Here is a 19,817-nt window from a genome sequence, read left to right as displayed (position 1 = left end):
ATTTCAATAAAGACAATAATTATTCTTCCAGGGATAAATTTAAGTATTCATAGGTAGTTTCACTACTACTTACAGCTATTAAAATGTGTGCACACTCTATTGTTTGTCAATTACAGCTCCTCGTATTAGATTGGAAATTACCCAGAAGGCCATATTGAGTACAAAGAGTCGTGTCTGCGGGGTATCAATGACAATAATTATTTCAAACCACCCATACAGGGCTATAGCTGAGATGCATACTGATAATGTGTACTAGTTGGTTAGAGTGCACACTCAATATTTTTGGAGATATTTTTATTGAAATATCCACTGACTCCCCATCTCTGTACATGCCTATAGGTTACATGGTGGAACATGAAAAGATTAATAACTTCAATAAAGACAATAATTATTCTTATAGGGATAAATTTAAGTATTCGTAGGTAGTATCACTACTACTTACAGCTATAAAAATCTGTGCACACTCTAATGTTTGTCAATTACAGCTGTTATTATTAGATTGGAAATTACCCAGGAGGCCATATTGAGTACACAAAGTCGTGTCTGCTGGGACCAGGGTATGAATGACAATAATTATTTCAAACCACCTATACAGGGCTATAGCTGAGATGCATACTGATAGTGTGTACTAGTTGGTTAGAGTGCACACTCAATATTTTTGGAGAAATATTTATTGATATATCCACTGACTCCCCATCTCGAAATATGCCTATAGGTTACATGGTGGAACATGAAAAGTTTTATAATTTCAATAAAGACAATAATTATTCTTATAGGGATAAATTCAAGTATTCATAGGTAGTATCACTACTACTTACAGCTATAAAAATCTGTGCACACTCTAATGTTTGTCAATTACAGCTGTTATTATTAGATTGGAAATTACCCAGGAGGCCATATTGAGTACACAAAGTCGTGTCTGCTGGGTATGAATGACAATAATTATTTCAAACTACCTATACAGGGCTATAGCTGAGATGCATACTGATAGTGTGTACTAGTTGGTTAGAGTGCACACTCAATATTTTTGTAGAAATATTTATTGATATATCCACTGACTCCCCATCTCGAAATATGCCTAGGTTACATGGTGGAACATGAAAAGTTTTATAATTTCAATAAAGACAATAATTATTCTTCCAGGGATAAATTTAAGTATTCATAGGTAGTTTCACTACTACTTACAGCTATTAAAATGTGTGCACACTCTATTGTTTGTCAATTACAGCTGTTAGTATTTGATTGGAAATTACCCAGAAGGCCATATTGAGTTCATAAAGTCGTGTCTGCTGGGTATCAATGACAATAATTATTTCAAACCACCTATACAGGGCTATAGCTGAGATGCATACTGATAGTGTGTACTAGTTGGTTAGTGTGCACACTCAATATTTTTGGAGAAATAATTATTCAAATATACACTGATTCCCCATTCCTCTGTATGCTTATACGTAACATGGTGGAACATGAACAGTTTGATAATTTCAATAAAGGCAATAATTATTCTTCCAGGGATAAATTTAAGTATTCATAGGTAGTATCACTACTACTTACAGCTATTAAAATGTGTGCACACTCTATTGTTTGTCAATTACAGCTCCTCGTATTAGGTTGGAAATTACCCAGAAGGCCATATTGAGTACAAAGAATCGTGTCTGCTGGGTATCAATGACAATAATTATTTCAAACCACCTATACAGGGCTATAGCTGAGATGCATACTAATATTGTGTACTACTTGGTTAGAGTGCACACTCAATATTTTTGGAGTAATAATTATTCAAATATCCATTGATTCCCCATTCCTATATATGCTTATACATTAAATGGTAGACTTGAAAAGTTTAATAATTTCAATAAAGACAAAATTTATTCTTCCAGAGATAAATTTAAGTATTCATAGTTAGTATGACTACTGCTTACAGCAATTAAAATGTGTGCACACTCTATTGTTTGTCAATTACAGCTCCTCGTATTAGGTTGGAAATTACCCAGAAGTGCCATATGAGTATACAAAGTCGTGTCTGCTGGGTATCAATGACAATAATTATTTCAAACCACCTATACAGGGCTATAGCTGAGATGCATACTGATAGTGTGTACTAGTTGGTTAGAGTGCACACTCAATATTTTTTGAGAAATTACCCAGAAGGCCATATTGAGTACAAAGAGTTGTGTCTGCTGGGTATCAATAACAATAATTATTTCAAACCATCTATACAGGGCTATAGCTGAGATGCATACTAATAATGTGTACTAGTTGGTTAGAGTGCACACTCAATATTTTTTGAGAAATATTTATTGAAATATCCACTGACTCCCCATCTCTATACATGCCTATAGGTTACATGGTGGAACATGAAAAGTTTAATAATTTCAATAAAGACAATAATTATTCTTATAGGGTCAAATTTTAGTATTCATAGGTAGTAATCTAGTATCACTACTACTTACAGCAATTAAAATGCGTTGTTTCCTTGCTGACGGACAAGCTATGTATAGTTTGAGCACGGTCACGAGTGTCTGTGGTTTGAGCTATTCAGGCTACTGTGAACAGCGCCCCCATCGGTGGCTGATGGCGAGGTGGCTGCTACGTTCAGCTGAGTCGATTATCAACATCCAGTCATGATCCCAGCTGATCATGATATTGATGTTGGAGTAGAAGTTGAAGTAGAAACTCTCCACACAGTCCAGCCACGAGTGACAAGGGGTCAACATCGACAGACAAACCTAGGTAAATAACACCATTTTATGAGGAGAATGATATGCTAAATAATCTAAAGTTCTCGTGGTGGTATTTCTATCCTACATTTATATGAAATTGTGACCTGTTTTTAAACTTGATTACGTACTTTGTAACAATATAGCCAGACATGCATTGTATCCAGGTCATACTATTCTGTGGCTGAACATTTTTGATAAAACAGTCTTGTTGTTATCATATTTTACTCTGATATTGATAATGATTACTGCACCAGACATTTCCCTAGCAATGTGAATTCAGAAATTGTCAAGGATTTCAATATGAAATTTAATGTTATATTATGATGCTTTCATCCCCCTCCTCCCGAAAAAAAAACGGTCAAAACAAAACATAAATAATGACAAGGACCCCAAGGTATGAATTGGTAAACTGATCATGAATAAATCATAAGGTGTACAAGATATTAAAAAGTAGAGAAAAGTATTATTTCCAAACTCATTGCTTTCCTTATTTTCCCCTTACAGGATTGGAATGTGTAGCTGAACACCAGGTTACAGAGCCTGTCAACCATCATGATTATATTTGTACACATACTAGTACTCTCTGTAAAAATGATGAATTGGATAACAGACCTGCCAAAGTGAGAATTATATCAATAAGTGGTAATGATGATAGGAATGCTGGAAAATGTGGACCAAGTGACAATAATAACAATAATAACAACAGGAACAGTACAGTTACAAGTACAGGAACTCAAACTGATATCACATGTGCTGAGATAGATAAATATATTAAGGAAAATGAGTCTATGACCAGTACACTTTCTAATAAAAGTAAATTACTCCGTGACCTTTTTATTGAAAAGGTAGTTGAATCAGATTCCTCTGTCAGTAGTATGTAAAAGGACAAAGCGAGCGCACTATTTTTACAACCAAATATTTTTTTGGAAAGCCGGCGCACTTTTACCACAAACTATTATATAACCAAAATAAAGTCTCTATCTATAGATATACAAATTTTAATAAAATTTATACGACGAACTAAAATAAATCTTCCCCGCAAAAGTTGGGTAAAAGGTGACTTAACTTCTCGTAGTCGTTTTAAGTAAATTAAAAGCTTATTAGCTCGCAGAAATGTTCAATTAAACAGATAATATTATATACGTATATCATTCGCTTAGTTAGTGAGTTCAAAATCTTTAGTCATATTTTTTTGGCTCATTTTTTTTGTCTTTCTAAATGTATTTCTAACTGCGAGTTTTCTCGAGTTTTAAAAATATTAATTAAACTAATAAATTTATATATGAATATTATAAAATCTTTTGATTATATGAACAATATGACGAAGATTTTGAACCCACGCACTAAGCGAATGATAACAGTTGGTGGACGTGCATACAATAAGCTTTTACAAAATGGTGATTTACAAAATTCACCCGATGTTACTGATGTTACTGAGGTTAACAACGTGCCCAAAATACGGCAGCTAGGATTATTACGCGCACCAGGAAATTCGAACACATAACCCCTATTCTAAAACAACTTCATTGGCTTCCAGTATCTCATCGTATTGTTTTCAAACTTCTGCTCTTCACTTATAAAGCCCTAAATGGAATATCTCCACAATATCTCAAGAACTTAATTACACCTCGTTCTTCATTACGCACTCTTCGTTCATCGGATAAATGCCTTCTGCATACACCCAAATGGAATCTGGTTTCCTATGGTCGCCGCTCCTTCTCTTCAGCAGCTCCTGAACTTTGGAACTCTCTACCCCTGGACATTAAAACCTCTCCCAATGTTAACATTTTCAAAAGACGCTTGAAAACCCACATATTTCAGAGAGCTTTTTCATCTCCTTTCTAACTCTAAGCGCCACTGAACATTGTTTTCTTTGGATATTTGGCGCTATATAAATTTATTAGATAGATAGATAGATAGATAGATAGATAATATGACGAAGATTATGAACCCTCTAACTAATCGAATGATAACGGTTGGTGGACGCGTATATAATCAACTTATACTGAATGGTAATCTACAACCATTCCAGTCGGTGCCTGAGAATATCTTAGATTGGTCTATACCTAACGGTCTTCAACAACCATTAACTGAACAATATATTATTAATCCTATTACTAAACGCATGATTAAAATACACGGACCGGGAAATGATACGTATAAAACTTTAATTAATAAAGGTTATCGTCACGTCGGTGGCGTTTTAATACCACCAATCGCGAGTAAATACCGTGAACTCGATAGAGCTTTTAAAGGATACGTTAAGTCGTACGAAATTGATATTACTTCGAAAGAACCTCATACTCAATTAATTGAAAATAAATATTTAATAAAACAAATATTAGAACAAAATTTAAAAGATCAAGGTGGATTAAAAGCGATATTAACCTTGAAAATAAAATTCGTTAAAAATGATAATAATATGAAAGAAATAACTAATAATGGTTATTTTAATAGTATTCCATTAGCGATTATAAACCCCGATCAAATAGACGAACAAATGAGCGTAAATTTCGAAAAAATTATTGAAAGCATCGCTAAATGGTTACGCGAAGGTTCCGGTTGGCGAATAAAAAAAATACTTAATTTTTATATAAATATCGTAAGATACGAGCCTTTACGAGGTAACTCATATATGAAATTGCCGAAAGAACTACAAAACTCAATGAAGGGTTTAATTAATATAAAAAATAGAGATAATGAGTGTTTTAGATGGTGTCATTTAGCGTATAAATTCCCGGTTGAAAAGGATAAACATAGATCATCTAAATACAAACGATATATCGACTATTTAGATTATAACGGAATTACATTTCCAGTAACTATAAAACAAATACCTAAAATCGAAAAACAAAATAATATATCGTTTTCGGTATTTGGTTATAATAACAAAGATAAAGAAGCGTATCCAATTTACGTTAGTAAACGAATTTGCGAAGATCATTTAGATTTATTATTAATACAGAAGGGACTGACGGAAACCCACGATGAAAATAAACATTACGTTTGGATCAAAGACTTTAATCGATTCATGCACGGTATAACGAATCATGATGGAATAAAACACTTTTGTAGATATTGTTTACAGCATTTTTCGACCGTAGAGATTTTAAATAAACATAGTCCCGTTTGTTTCGAAATAAACAAGACGCAGGCTATACGGTTACCGACCGAAGAATATAAATGGTTATCATTTAGAAATTACTATAAACAATTAAATACACCATTCGTTATTTACGCGGATTTTGAATCTATAACCGAAAAAGTGAATAATATTAATAATAATACGGTATTTACGCAACATTATCAAAAGCACGTAGTATGTAGTTTCGGTTATAAACTAGTCTGTTGTTACGATGATAGATTTAGTAAAAATATCGTTATTTACAGAGGGCCGGATGCTACCAAGAAATTCATGGAAATGATGTTATCCGAAGTTGATTATTGTCAGGTTATTAAACAACGACATTTTACCAAACCCCTGCGTATGAGTACGATCGATGAAAATTATTTCCGAGAAGCTACTAGATGTCATATTTGCGAAACGCCATATAATGAAACCGATGTACGAGTCCGCGACCATTGTCATATTACCGGTAAATATCGTGGTTCGGCGCATCAATCTTGTAATCTCAAATTCCGAGTATCCGATAAAATACCGGTTATATTCCATAATTTAAAAGGATATGACAGTCATTTCATCGTACAAACCCTCGAAAATTTTAATGAAAAGATCGATATTATACCAAATTCTATGGAAAAGTTTATGGCTATAATGGTCGGTGATAATTTAGTTTTTATAGATAGTTTAAATTTCTTGAATGCTTCGTTAGAAAAACTCGTTAATAACACGAGCGATTTTAAATACACGGAACAAGAATTCCCATCTAATAAGAGTTTAAAATTATTAACGAGAAAAGGCGTATATCCTTACGATTATATGGATTCCGTCGAGAAATTTAACGACGTTAGTCTCCCCTCGAAGGAAACGTTTTATTCTATTTTGAATGAGACCGGTATTACCGATGAAGATTACGAACACGCGCGATATATATGGAAGCATTTTAATATGCGAACCATGGGTGATTATCATGATCTGTATCTTAAAACCGATGTACTTTTATTAACCGACGTATTTGAAAATTTCCGAAAGACGTGCAATCTATACTATAACCTCGACCCTTGTCATTACTTCAGCGCTCCGGGATTATCTTGGGACGCCTGCTTAAAAATGACTAAAATTAATCTCGAACTATTAACGGATATAGATATGCATCTTTTTATAGAAAAAGGTCTTCGCGGTGGTATTTCGTATATATCGGCCGGTCACGCGAAAGCGAACAATCCATATATGAAAGAATACGATTCTACTAAAGAATCAAAGTACATCATGTATTTAGACGCGAATAATTTATACGGTTGGGCGATGACGCGATCTTTACCGACGGATGGATTTAAATGGGTCGATCGCGATGATATATCCTCGCTCGACTATGAAGGCTTAATCGAGTACTTAGATAAGTATACCGATGAAAGCGATCGTGGATTAATTCTCGAAGTTGATTTAGAATATCCTAACGAGTTGCATGATCTCCACAACGATTATCCTTTAGCTCCCGAGAGACTACGTATTACCGAAGATATGTTATCTCCGCATAATAAAAAGATACGCGACTTATTCGATATAAAAAGCGGAGATATAGAGAAATTAACTCCGACTCTGAAACCGAAAAGGAATTACGTACTTCACTCACAAAACTTGAGACAATATTTATCGTTGGGTTTAAAACTCGTTAAAATCCATAGAGCTATCGAGTTTAATCAATCGAAGTGGATGTCGCGATACATTTTATTTAACACGGAAAAAAGAAAGGAGGCGAGAAATGCCTTCGAAAAAGATTTCTTCAAACTAATGAATAACTCCGTATTTGGACGAACAATGATGAATGTACGTAAGCATCGTAATATAAAATTATGTACGACGGAAAAACAAATAAAAAAATTAGTATCTAAACCGACGTTCGTTACTCAAAAAATTATAACTAAAGGATTGATAGCCGTTGAAAATAAAAAGGAAAGATTAACCCTGAATCAACCTTTATACGTCGGTATGAGTATTCTCGATTTATCCAAAACTTTGATGTACGACTTTCATTACAATTATATCAAAGAAAAATATGGTTCGTCGGCGAAGTTGTTATTCACGGATACCGACTCGTTAATGTATGAAATTACCGCTGTCGATCCCTATAAAGATTTCTACGAAGATAAAGACCTGTTCGATAATAGCGATTACTCGACCGAGAGTCCGTACTATTTTGGTTTTAATAAAAAAGTAATCGGTAAAATGAAACATGAATGCGCCGGTTTACCGATCACCGAATTTATCGGACTTCGAAGTAAAATGTACTCTTATCTCACGGAAACTTCAGTTGGAACTTCCTCGACCCGAAAAGCAAAAGGTATTAAAAAGATAGTTATTAAAAAGAATATTACTCACGAAGAATATAAGACTGTCCTTCTCGAAAATTTACAAAAGAGACATTCCATGAACACCATTCGATCGATAAATCACCGGGTCGGTAGTTATACAATCAATAAGACTTCTTTGAGTTGCTTCAATGATAAACGCTATGTTCTCGATCGTCGTAACACGTTAGCGTATGGTCACGTTACCTTATCTTCAGATTCATCTTCCAGATGAATTTAAGTTAGCTCGAGTAGAAATGAAATTGGCTGACCATTAAAATCTATTGGCTCATTATTTTGATCAGTTATCCAAATTCGAAGATTAGTTATATACATTTGATTGATGGGTACTGGAATATTATCGGGAAATGAATAAGTGGTAGCTTTTCCTATATCATCCTGGTCCTCTAACATTAAAATTTGTAAATAATTAGACCTTTTCCCATTGATGTAATTAGTAGGTGTATCTATAATATCGCAATGGACTACGTATTCAGTCACAGTAAGAAAATCTGCTTTATTTGGACTAATACCCGATGAAATATATTCTTTTTCTTCAAAACCAAGTAATCTCGCAAAATTCTTAGGCTTTGAAAAGTTTACTTTAACATTATCACCGAGTACCATCTGTGTTTTTCCCGTTGCTACAATTCTCTTAAAATTAATTAATTGCGATCTACCAATCGCTTGCGATAATGTTTCTACATTGTAATTACCCGGTTCTACTTTTTTAACTGATCGTTTAAGGTTAACGGTAAAAGCAATTTCATTGTTTTCTTTCGTAATATTATGCCAGGAATTATATAGTTTACACTCTAATAATCGTATCTGTTTATAACCAATCAGCGTTTCTGTAAAATTGATAGTAATATCACTAGATTTTTTATATATATATAACTTCATTGTTTTAATATATCATTTCATGTATAGTATATATATATTATATACTATATTACAATATGCCATCACCATCAGATTTTGGACTAGATATGATAACACCTCGAGGATACGCACTTAGTGATCTCAGAGATGTTAACGCAAAAAATTTATCCGGACGAGATAATAATAAAGATTTTATTTTAAGATGGAAAAATGAAAGGAAAATATATAGTATAGAACCATCGGCGGTTCAATTAAACCACCAACATACTAATAATTTAGCGGGTTTAAATGACGTGGATGATACGATCGAAGAATATAAAGTATCAAAATATCATATACCATTTGGTTTTGCGTATAGCAACAGAGCTGCTACGTTCTATACTTTTGATTTACCACGAGATTATGTTGAAATGCTTGAAAAGCCATTAACTATTGATCATGGTTTAACTGATCGAGTTCCTTATGTGTCAGTTTATAATAACAATGATAAAACATTTCGTTTAGCTGATATCAGACTTTATTTACCGGAACCAGATCCTAGACTATACCTATTGAACTTAAAGCTGCATTTAAAATTGGATGAAACAACAACATTAGTAGATAATGGCAATATTTTTATTAGAAATATGAATTCAGGGAAATGGTTTTGTGATTATGTCACTGATGAAGGAAATGTTATGTTATTTTATGATACGCAGTTTAAAACATACGCTTTGAAACCTGTTGATGTGGCTAAACTAGAATTGTCTAGTGCTAATGATGTGGCAGTGGATGATATGAAGAAAGTAACCGGCGGTACCATTATTATCGAATGTATTAAATTAAACACGGAGGATGAATACGATACTTTATTAGATGGATTTTCAATAAAATGCAAACGACGTATATTATTAACGATTAAAATTCAGATTAAAAACGGTGGTTTTGACGTTACTTTTACAGAAAATATAGCGTCGTTCGAACTAGCGGAAGGATTACTGGAAAATGAAGTGTCATACGCAATAACACAAGGGTTAAAGTTTCTAAATATTAAAACAATAATTTTGAAACGTTTGTTTCTTATAGATTTTAAAGTATTTTAAATATAAAAAAAATTAAAAAGATTAATTATATATACACATACTGTAATAATGACCGCAATAATTAACTCTCGCAGCTTATCTCTCAATGATCTTAGGGATATTAAAATTAAGAAACCAATCACGGGTGTTAAATATCACTTAGAATATGAAAATAATACGTTTAAATTAAAACCGATTCCACCTCCAAAGCCTACGGAGTCAGACACAGGGGTTGCGATAATTGAATTAGATTATAAAAAAGTTGCTAGATTATTCGTAAATGAATTTTCTCATATGATAAACACGGATAAGGTAATATTTGATAGTGATACAAATGATTACTTTATTCAACCAGGAGCTTATCACATTAAACATTTTATAGACTCCGCTAGTATTTCTAAGGATATTGAAGAGAGCTCAATAATTAATTTTAATATAAAATTTGATGATAAAATTAAAATATCTCATTCAACATTCGTTATAAACAAACAAATTATACCGGCATCTGTATCTCGATTAATTCATACTAAAAAAGGGTTAAAGTCACTCGTAGTTTTACGGTCTTCGATCGTGGTTATAGAAAAATAACTTATCGTTCCACTTTGATTATCAAACCTTTAAAAAATAATATTTTTAATTATATAACATAATTGTAGTGATACCGTACACAAATGATTGATCAAAATTTTAGAACGATACAAGACCTGCAAGCTTTAGTCGATTATCTTACACGAGTATGTAGTGCGTATAGACGTTCTTATAAATTATTAAGTCGTATTAATAAAGGTATACTTATTACTAGTGGAATTATTTCGGGAGTTGGTGCATTAGCTGCCGTTCCAGTGATTCCGGTATTTGTTAGTTTATTAGCGGCTGTTCCTATAGTCGTTACAGTTGTAAACCAAAACTTAAAATTATCGGATAAAGTATCGCGATTAAAAGTACAATATAAGAATTTCAAAGAATTACAAACATATACGCAAGCAAATATTTACTCCGAAACACCTCAAGAACTTATTCAAGAAGTATTTATGAAGTCTCTCGAAATGCAAAAATCAGCTAATTATACTCCACCTTTAGAACGTTATTTAAAGTATTATAAACTGAATGGTTATTCAGACCCCGGACCACGGGGTGGTACGAAATTAACGAAATCACAAATAGTGAAAAAATAATGTTTACTAATATAATACACTATGGATCAGTATTTGCGAGACTTGTATTATAATTCTGATTTAGCATACAGCGGCATCGCAAAATTGTGGCGTAAAATCAAAGACGACGTGAAACAAAAAAAAATTAAAAAAATTAAGTATAAGGAATTGAAACAATGGTTGGAACAACAAGAAGTTTACACTATGCACAAACCAGCGATTAAAAAGTTCCCTTACCGCAAAGTATATGTTTCTGGAATCGATGATCAGTGGCAAGCCGACATTGTAGATATGCCTAATGACCAGAGTAAAAATCGGGGGTATCGTTACATCCTGACTGTTATCGATGTGTTATCTAAGTATGCCTGGGCGATACCACTCAAGTCAAAACGTGGTATTGAAATGGCTGACTCCTTTGAATTAATTTTTAAAGACCGTGAACCGAATAAAATACAGTTTGATGAAGGACGAGAATTTTATAATAAATATGTTAAAGATATCTTCGAAAATCGTAAAATTGAGTGGTTTAGTACACGATCAGATAAAAAGGCATCGGTTGTCGAGCGTTTTAACAGGACACTTAAATCACGTATGTATAAATATTTTACCGATAAACAAACTAAAAATTGGATCGACGTACTAGATCATTTAGTGAATGGTTACAACAATACCTACCATAATTCAATCCACATGACTCCGAAGGAAGCATCGTTACCGAAGAATGAAAACATCGTTTGGTATAATTTGTACGGTGCTTATCTCACTGTTGAATATGGAACTCCGAAGTTTAATATCGGTGATACCGTGAGAATTTCCAAATACAAGAACGTGTTTGCCAAAGGATATCTACCAAACTACACGCGCGAACTTTTCAAAATCAAACAAATTATCTTTGGTCCCGTTATTGTTTACACTCTGGAAGATTTATCGGGTGAAGACATTGAAGGCACGTTTTATGAGCAAGAATTATTGATTGATACGACTAAAGAATCGAAGGAATACAAAGTTGAAAAAATATTACGTAAGAAGAAAATCAAAGGCCATGAATACGCATTGGTAAAATGGTTAGGATATGACGATAAATTCAATTCTTGGGAACCGATTGAAAATATTACAAATATCAAAGAATTAAAATAATGTATAGTATATGTAATATAGTACAAAATGTTTGGAGAACGTAATATAACTAAATTTTTAAAGAAGTACAGAGACGTCCTTGGTTTTAATATAGAGCTAGAATGGGACAACTTGAGAAGAAAAAAAATGCACGTATTAATTGTAAATGCGGGGGCAAAATTGAAAGATCAAAGTTTATATCAGATTATTTTATCCTTTACTAAAGAAGTCGAAAAAAAGAATTTTTTTAAACGTATAGAATTCTTAGGTTTATTTCCAGAGCCAGAGGACAATCAAGAGATTAAATTTTTAAATGAATACTGGGTTCTTAAATTAATACAAGATACTAGAAACAGACGTATATTTCAAGATAATTATGGAAGTTTAATAGTATGTTTTATATAGTTTCACGTAGTTTCATGTAATCCCTTTAATATATATATATGTATTAGAAAAATGTGGTCATTAGGATTACCAGGTACGGAGTTAATGAAACATAAGCCACGGGCTGAAAGGACCGCAAGGAAACCACCATTACCCTCCGGAGTAGTAACGGGCTCATACCTACCCTTCGGACTGGAAGCACCACCCCCTCCAGTCCCTACAATTCCGTCGGACCAGTCTAAACCTGAGGTACTACCAGACTCGGTGAACTTGTTGTCGCTCGTACCCGCCAGTAAATTTCCAAAAGCATTTACGCTAGCGCAAAATGTTGATAGTTTACACTATGCATTACATCAACCATTTAATAAAAAACCAAAATTATCGTCGGGGTTACCGATGGATATACGAGACGTATTAGTTAACATGGTTGTTTATGTAAGTGAAACCGATCGATTCGATGTAAAATTGAGAGATATATTCAAAAACTATGTACATATTTATTACGATTTAGGCAAAAAATGGTTGAAAGGTCCAAATATGAGTTACTGGAATCAACAATTGAATTTTGCCGTTTGGTTAGCTACGACCGGATGCGGTGTTAGTATTCACGATCATCTGTATAATGATGATATTCCGAAACAGATTCAATCATTTTTTAGATTTCACGCGTACTTTACTATAAGAAGAGTATTGAATGAACTTTCTTGCCCACTACCCGACGACGTCGACACTTTTAATAAAGATGATAATTTATATGACTTACCGTCTTATCATAAAATATGCGATGAATTCGGATTAGATTATAATGCAGATTTTAGATTCACGTATGACACAGCGGGAAACAATGGTATAGGTCCTATGAGTTGGTATAAAAACAAAAACGATAAGGATGATCCGCATTGGTTTAAATTTGAAAATGCCGATTATAAGCAGTACAGTTATTTTATTTTATCTAATAGCGAGGGTTTCACGCAAGCTGGTTTAGGAAGATTAAATCGATCGATCGAAGCTTATGTATATTGCGTGTTAGGAAGTCAAGCGGACACTCGAGTAAGTATAGCAGACTCTGATGGTGCTGGTCAAGAAACTAGACAAAAAATGATTTCATTACTCCAGTTTTGATCTGTTTTCACCTGTATATAACCAATTTGGAAGGTTTTGACAGTATTGACTCATTTTCACCAGTTTCGGTCCGCCTTGGATAGGTTTTCGACCGGTTTGGACCGTTTAGACAGGTTTGCACAGGTTTTGACTCATTTAAACCTGTACAGAACAGGTTTGGACAGGTGTCGAGCGGTTTGCGGTTTGGTCGGGTTTTGACAGTATTGTTTATGTTTTAACTAATTATGATCAGATTTGACTGGTTTAAAACCGGTATGGACAGGTTTTGACCTTTTTTGTCTTGTTTGCAATGGTTTTGGACCGGTTTGGAGAGGTTGTGACCGGTTTTGATATGTTTGCACAGGTTTTGACCAGTTTTGATCTGTTTTGACCGGTTTAAAACCAGTGTTGACTGGTTTTGACTGGTTTTGACTCATTTACATCGGTTTTGGACTGGTTCGGAAAGGTTTTGACTGGTTTGGAATTGTTTTGGACAGGTTTGCACAGGTTTTGATCGGTTTTGACTTGGTTGCATTGGTTTTGGACCGGATTTGACCAGTTTTGACTCAGTTTTAACTGGTTTATAAATGATTTTGGATAGGTTTGGACAGGTTTTGACTGGTTTTGAATGGTCTTGGACAGGTTTTGACTGGTTTTGACCAGTTTTGACCAGTTTTGACAGTTTTACGACCCATTTAGACCAGTTTTGACAGGTTTGGACAGGTTTGGACCAGTTTTGACCAGTTTTCACTTGGTTTTCGATCGTTTTGGATAGGTTTTGACCGGTTTAAAAATGGTTTTGTATAGGTTTGGACTGGTTTTGACAGAGTTTGACCGGTTTTAAACCGGTGTTGACTGGTTTTGATCGGTTTTGACTTGTTTTCACCAGTTTTGGACTGGTTTCGATAGATTTCGACAGGTTTGAACCAGTTTTGACAGGTTTTGACCAGTTTTGATCTGTTTTCACCTGTATATAACCAATTTGGAAGGTTTTGACCGGTATTGACTCATTTTCACCAGTTTTGGTCCGCCTTGGATAGGTTTTCGACCGGTTTGGACCGTTTAGACAGGTTTGCACAGGTTTTGACTCATTTAAACCTGTACAGAACAGGTTTGGACAGGTGTCGACCGGTTTGCGGTTTGGTTGGGTTTTGACAGTATTGTTTATGTTTTAACTAATTATGATCAGATTTGACTGGTTTAAAACCGGTATGGACAGGTTTTGACCTTTTTTGTCTTGTTTGCAATGGTTTTGGACCGGTTTGGACAGGTTGTGACCGGTTTGGACAGGTTCTGGACCGGTTTTGATATGTTTGCACAGGTTTTGACCAGTTTTGATCAGTTTTGACCGGTTTAAAACCAGTGTTGACTGGTTTTGATCAGTTTTGACTTGTTTGCACTGGTTTTAGACCGGTTTGGACCAGTTTTGAAAGGTTTGGACAGGTTTGGACAAGTTTTGATCGGTTTTGACGGGTTTTGAGTTGTTTGCACCTATTTTTGACCGGTTTTGACCGGTTTGCGACAGGTTTTGACCAGTTTTGATCCGTTTGATCGGTTTTAAACCTGTGTTGACTGGTTTTGATCGGTTTTGACTTGTTTGCACCAGTTTTGGACTGGTTTCGATAGGTTTCGACAGGTTTAAAACGGTTTTGACAGGTTTTGACCAGTTTTGATCAGTTTTGACCGGTTTTAAACCGGTGTTGACTGGTTTTGATCAGTTTTGACTTGTTTGCACTGGTTTTGGACCAGTTTCGATAGGTTTTCGACCGGTTTGGACCGGTTTTGACAGGTTTGGACAGGTTTGGACAAGTTTTGACTGGTTTTGACGGGTTTTGAGTTGTTTCCACCTATTTTGGACAGGTTTGGATAGGTTTTTGACCGGTTTGGAGAGGTTTGACCTGTTTGCAGAGGTTTTGACCAGTTTTCACTGGTTTTAAACCGGTTTGCGACAGGTTTTGACCAGTTTTGATCAGTTTTGATCGGTTTTAAACCGGTGTTGACTGGTTTTAATCAGTTTTGACTTGTTTGCACTGGTTTTAGACCAGTTTGGATGGGTTTTCGACTGGTTTGGACCGGTTTTGAAAGGTTTGGACAGGTTTTGATCGGTTTTGACGGGTTTTGAGTTGTTTACACCTATTTTTGACCGGTTTGTACCGGTTTGACAGGTTTGCGACAGGTTTTGACCAGTTTTGATCGGTTTTAAACCGGTGTTGACTGGTTTTGATCGGTTTTGACTTGTTTTCACCAGTTTTGGACTGGTTTCGATAGGTTTCGACAGGTTTGAACCAGTTTTGACAGGTTTTGACCAGTTTTGATCTGTTTTCACCTGTATATAACCAATTTGGAAGGTTTTGACCGGTATTGACTCATTTTCACCAGTTTTGGTCCGCCTTGGATAGGTTTTCGACCGGTTTGGACCGTTTGGACAGGTTTGCACAGGTTTTGACTCATTTAAACCTGTACAGAACAGGTTTGGATAGGTGTCGACCGGTTTGCGGTTTGGTCGGGTTTTGACAGTATTGTTTATGTTTTAACTAATTATGATCAGATTTGACTGGTTTAAAACCGGTATGGACAGGTTTTGACCTTTTTTGTCTTGTTTGCAATGGTTTTGGACCGGTTTGGACAGGTTGTGACCGGTTTGGAATGGTTTTGGACAGGTTTGGACCGGTTTGGACAGGTTCTGGACCGGTTTTGATATGTTTGCACAGGTTTTGACCAGTTTTGATCAGTTTTGACCGGTTTAAAACCAGTGTTGACTGGTTTTGATCAGTTTTGACTTGTTTGCACTGGTTTTCGACCGGTTTGGACCAGTTTTGAAAGGTTTGGACAGGTTTTGACAAGTTTTGATCGGTTTTGACGGGTTTTGAGTTGTTTGCACCTATTTTTGACCGGTTTGGACCGGTTTGACAGGTTTGCACAGGTTTTGACCAGATTTCACTGGTTTTAAACCGGTTTGCGACAGGTTTTGACCAGTTTTGACCGGTTTTAAACCGGTGTTGACGGGTTTTGATCGGTTTTGACTTGTTTTTACCACTTTTGGAATGGTTTCGATAGATTTCGACAGGTTTGAACCAGTTTTGACAGGTTTTCACCAGTTTTGATCTGTTTTCACCTGTATATAACCAATTTGGATAGGTTTTCGACCGGTTTGGACCGTTTGGACAGGTTTGCACAGGTTTTGACTCATTTAAACCTGTACAGAACAGGTTTGGACAGGTGTCGACCGGTTTGCGGTTTGGTCGGGTTTTGACAGTATTGTTTATGTTTTAACTAATTATGATCGGATTTGACTGGTTTAAAACCGGTATGGACAGGTTTTGACCTTTTTTGTCTTGTTTGCAATGGTTTTGGACCGGTTTGGACAGGTTGTGACCGGTTTGGACCGGTTTTGGACCGGTTTTGATATGTTTGCACAGGTTTTGACCAGTTTTGATCAGTTTTGACCGGTTTAAAACCAGTGTTGACTGGTTTTGATCAGTTTTGACTTGTTTGCACTGGTTTTCGACCGGTTTGGACCGGTTTTGAAAGGTTTGGACAGGTTTTGACAAGTTTTGATCGGTTTTGACGGGTTTTGAGTTGTTTGCACCTATTTTTGACCGGTTTTGACCGGTTTGACCGGTTTGCGACAGGTTTTGACCAGTTTTGATCAGTTTTGATCGGTTTTAAACCTGTGTTGACTGGTTTTGAACCGGTTTTGACAGGTTTTGACCAGTTTTGATCAGTTTTGACCGGTTTTAAACCGGTGTTGACTGGTTTTGATCAGTTTTGACTTGTTTGCACTGGTTTTGGACCAGTTTCGATAGGTTTTCGACCGGTTTGGACCGGTTTGGACAGGTTTGGACAGGTTTAGACAGGTTTTGACGGGTTTTGAGTTGTTTGCACCTATTTTGGACAGGTTTGGATAGGTTTTTGACCGGTTTGGAGAGGTTTGACCTGTTTGCACAGGTTTTGACCAGTTTTCACTGGTTTTAAACCGGTTTGCGACAGGTTTTGACCAGTTTTGATCAGTTTTGATCGGTTTTAAACCGGTGTTGACTAGTTTTGATTGGTTTTAGACCAGTTTGGATGGGTTTTCGACCGGTTTGGACCGGTTTTGAAAGGTTTGGACAGGTTTGGACAAGTTTTGATCGGTTTTGACGGGTTTTGAGTTGTTTGCACCTATTTTTGACCGGTTTGGACCGGTTTGACAGGTTTGCACAGGTTTTGACCAGTTTTCACTGGTTTTAAACTGGTTTGCGACAGGTTTTGACCAGTTTTGATCGGTTTTAAACCGGTGTTGACTGGTTTTGATCGGTTTTGACTTGTTTTCACCAGTTTTGGACTGGTTTCGATAGATTTCGACAGGTTTGAACCAGTTTTGACAGGTTTTGACCAGTTTTGATCTGTTTTCACCTGATTATAACCAATTTGGAAGGTTTTGACCGGTATTGACTCATTTTCACCAGTTTTGGTCCGCCTTGGATAGGTTTTCGACCGGTTTGGACCGTTTAGACAGGTTTGCACAGGTTTTGACTCATTTAAACCTGTACAGAACAGGTTTGGACAGGTGTCGAGCGGTTTGCGGTTTGGTCGGGTTTTGACAGTATTGTTTATGTTTTAACTAATTATGATCGGATTTGACTGGTTTAAAACCGATATGGACAGGTTTTGACCTTTTTTGTCTTGTTTGCAATGGTTTTGGACCGGTTTGGACAGGTTGTGACCGGTTTGGAACGGTTTTGGACCGGTTTTGATATGTTTGCACAGGTTTTGACCAGTTTTGATCAGTTTTGACCGGTTTAAAACCAGTGTTGACTGGTTTTGATCAGTTTTGACTTGTTTGCACTGGTTTTCAACCGGTTTGGACCGGTTTTGAAAGGTTTGGACAGGTTTGGACAAGTTTTGATCGGTTTTGACGGGTTTTGAGTTGTTTGCACCTATTTTTGACCGGTTTAAACCGGTTTGACCGGTTTGCGACAGGTTTTGACCAGTTTTGATCAGTTTTGATCGGTTTTAAACCTATGTTGACTGGTTTTGAACCGGTTTTGACAGGTTTTGACCAGTTTTGATCAGTTTTGACCGGTTTTAAACCGGTGTTGACTGGTTTTGATCAGTTTTGACTTGTTTGCACTGGTTTTGGACCAGTTTCGATAGGTTTTCGACCGGTTTGGACCGGTTTTTTTGATTGATTGATTGATTGATTGATTTTTATTACCTGTACAAGAAATAATTACAGATCGCTTGGAAAAAAAATATTTATACACAATTTATACAGGCAATAGGAGTCAGAAAATAGCTTTGCTAATCAAGTCTGACCCCTTACATTAATGGTTAATGGTTAAACATTCACGGGTGTTACTAAACGCACTTGCCCCTCCCCCCAACCCCCATCCCAATCCAAGTCATTTTAAAAGTGATGAGAAGAAAGTTCGGTAAAGAATGCCAACTATGCTATATATTCTTTTAGTAAATCTATTTTAAGTGACCGCTTGAAACTATGTCGTGTTGGTTCCTTCCTGATATTGTATTTGATGTCGTTCCATGTAGTTGCACCTGTATATGATATTGATTGTTGTCCAACTGATGTCTTCACTGGAGGAATACATAAATTGCCCTGAGCCTTCTGTCGTGTATTGTATTCATAAGTCAACAGTGTGCAATAATCGGTTATAGAGTGTGGTAAATTATTGTGTATTAAGTCGTAAACAAAAACCCCTACTAAATACTTGTGTAACTTAAAAACGTCGAGAATTTCTAACTGGTTGAAAAGAGGAGAAGAATGTTCCCGAAAATGGCTATGCGAAATAGCACGCATAGCCATTTTCTGGGATAATAAAATACAATCTAAATATGAATGAAAAGTATTTCCCCAGACTTCTAACCCATAGGATATATGAGGTTGGATGAAAGTGGTGTAGAGAAAAGTAAGTACATGTTTCGGTACG

At 35.6% G+C, this 19,817-nt stretch overlaps 2 protein-coding genes across 2 annotated transcripts; both read left to right on the top strand.

Annotated features, from left to right (window-relative positions):
* The first annotated feature begins 2,561 nt into the window (after positions 1–2,561).
* LOC144434686 (uncharacterized) lies at positions 2,562–3,681 on the top strand. Its single transcript, XM_078123203.1, has 2 exons — positions 2,562–2,733; positions 3,228–3,681. The coding sequence occupies exons 1-2, from the start codon at positions 2,625–2,627 to the stop codon at positions 3,602–3,604; spliced, it is 486 nt and encodes a 161-aa protein (XP_077979329.1). The 5' UTR covers positions 2,562–2,624; the 3' UTR covers positions 3,605–3,681.
* Positions 3,682–7,149: 3,468 nt separating this feature from the next.
* LOC144433619 (uncharacterized) lies at positions 7,150–8,427 on the top strand. Its single transcript, XM_078121955.1, has one exon. It carries the CDS (start codon positions 7,150–7,152, stop codon positions 8,425–8,427), a length of 1,278 nt encoding a protein of 425 aa, XP_077978081.1.
* The last annotated feature ends 11,390 nt before the right edge of the window (positions 8,428–19,817 follow it).

Source organism: Glandiceps talaboti, chromosome 4, assembly GCF_964340395.1.
Source record: "Glandiceps talaboti chromosome 4, keGlaTala1.1, whole genome shotgun sequence".
Taxonomy (NCBI): domain Eukaryota; kingdom Metazoa; phylum Hemichordata; class Enteropneusta; family Spengelidae; genus Glandiceps; species Glandiceps talaboti.
The sequence above is the reverse complement of the archived record's forward strand: the minus strand, read 5'-3'. Positions and strand labels throughout refer to the sequence as shown.

Bases quoted from the DNA above. Each gene is read 5' to 3' on its own strand.
- LOC144433619 (XM_078121955.1), top strand. From the start codon at position 7,150: ATGACGCGATCTTTACCGACGGATGGATTTAAATGGGTCGATCGCGAT.
- LOC144434686 (XM_078123203.1), top strand. From the start codon at position 2,625: ATGATCCCAGCTGATCATGATATTGATGTTGGAGTAGAAGTTGAAGTA. The intron at 2,734-3,227 runs GTAAATAACACC...TTCCCCTTACAG, and splicing joins ACATCGACAGACAAACCTAG to GATTGGAATGTGTAGCTGAA.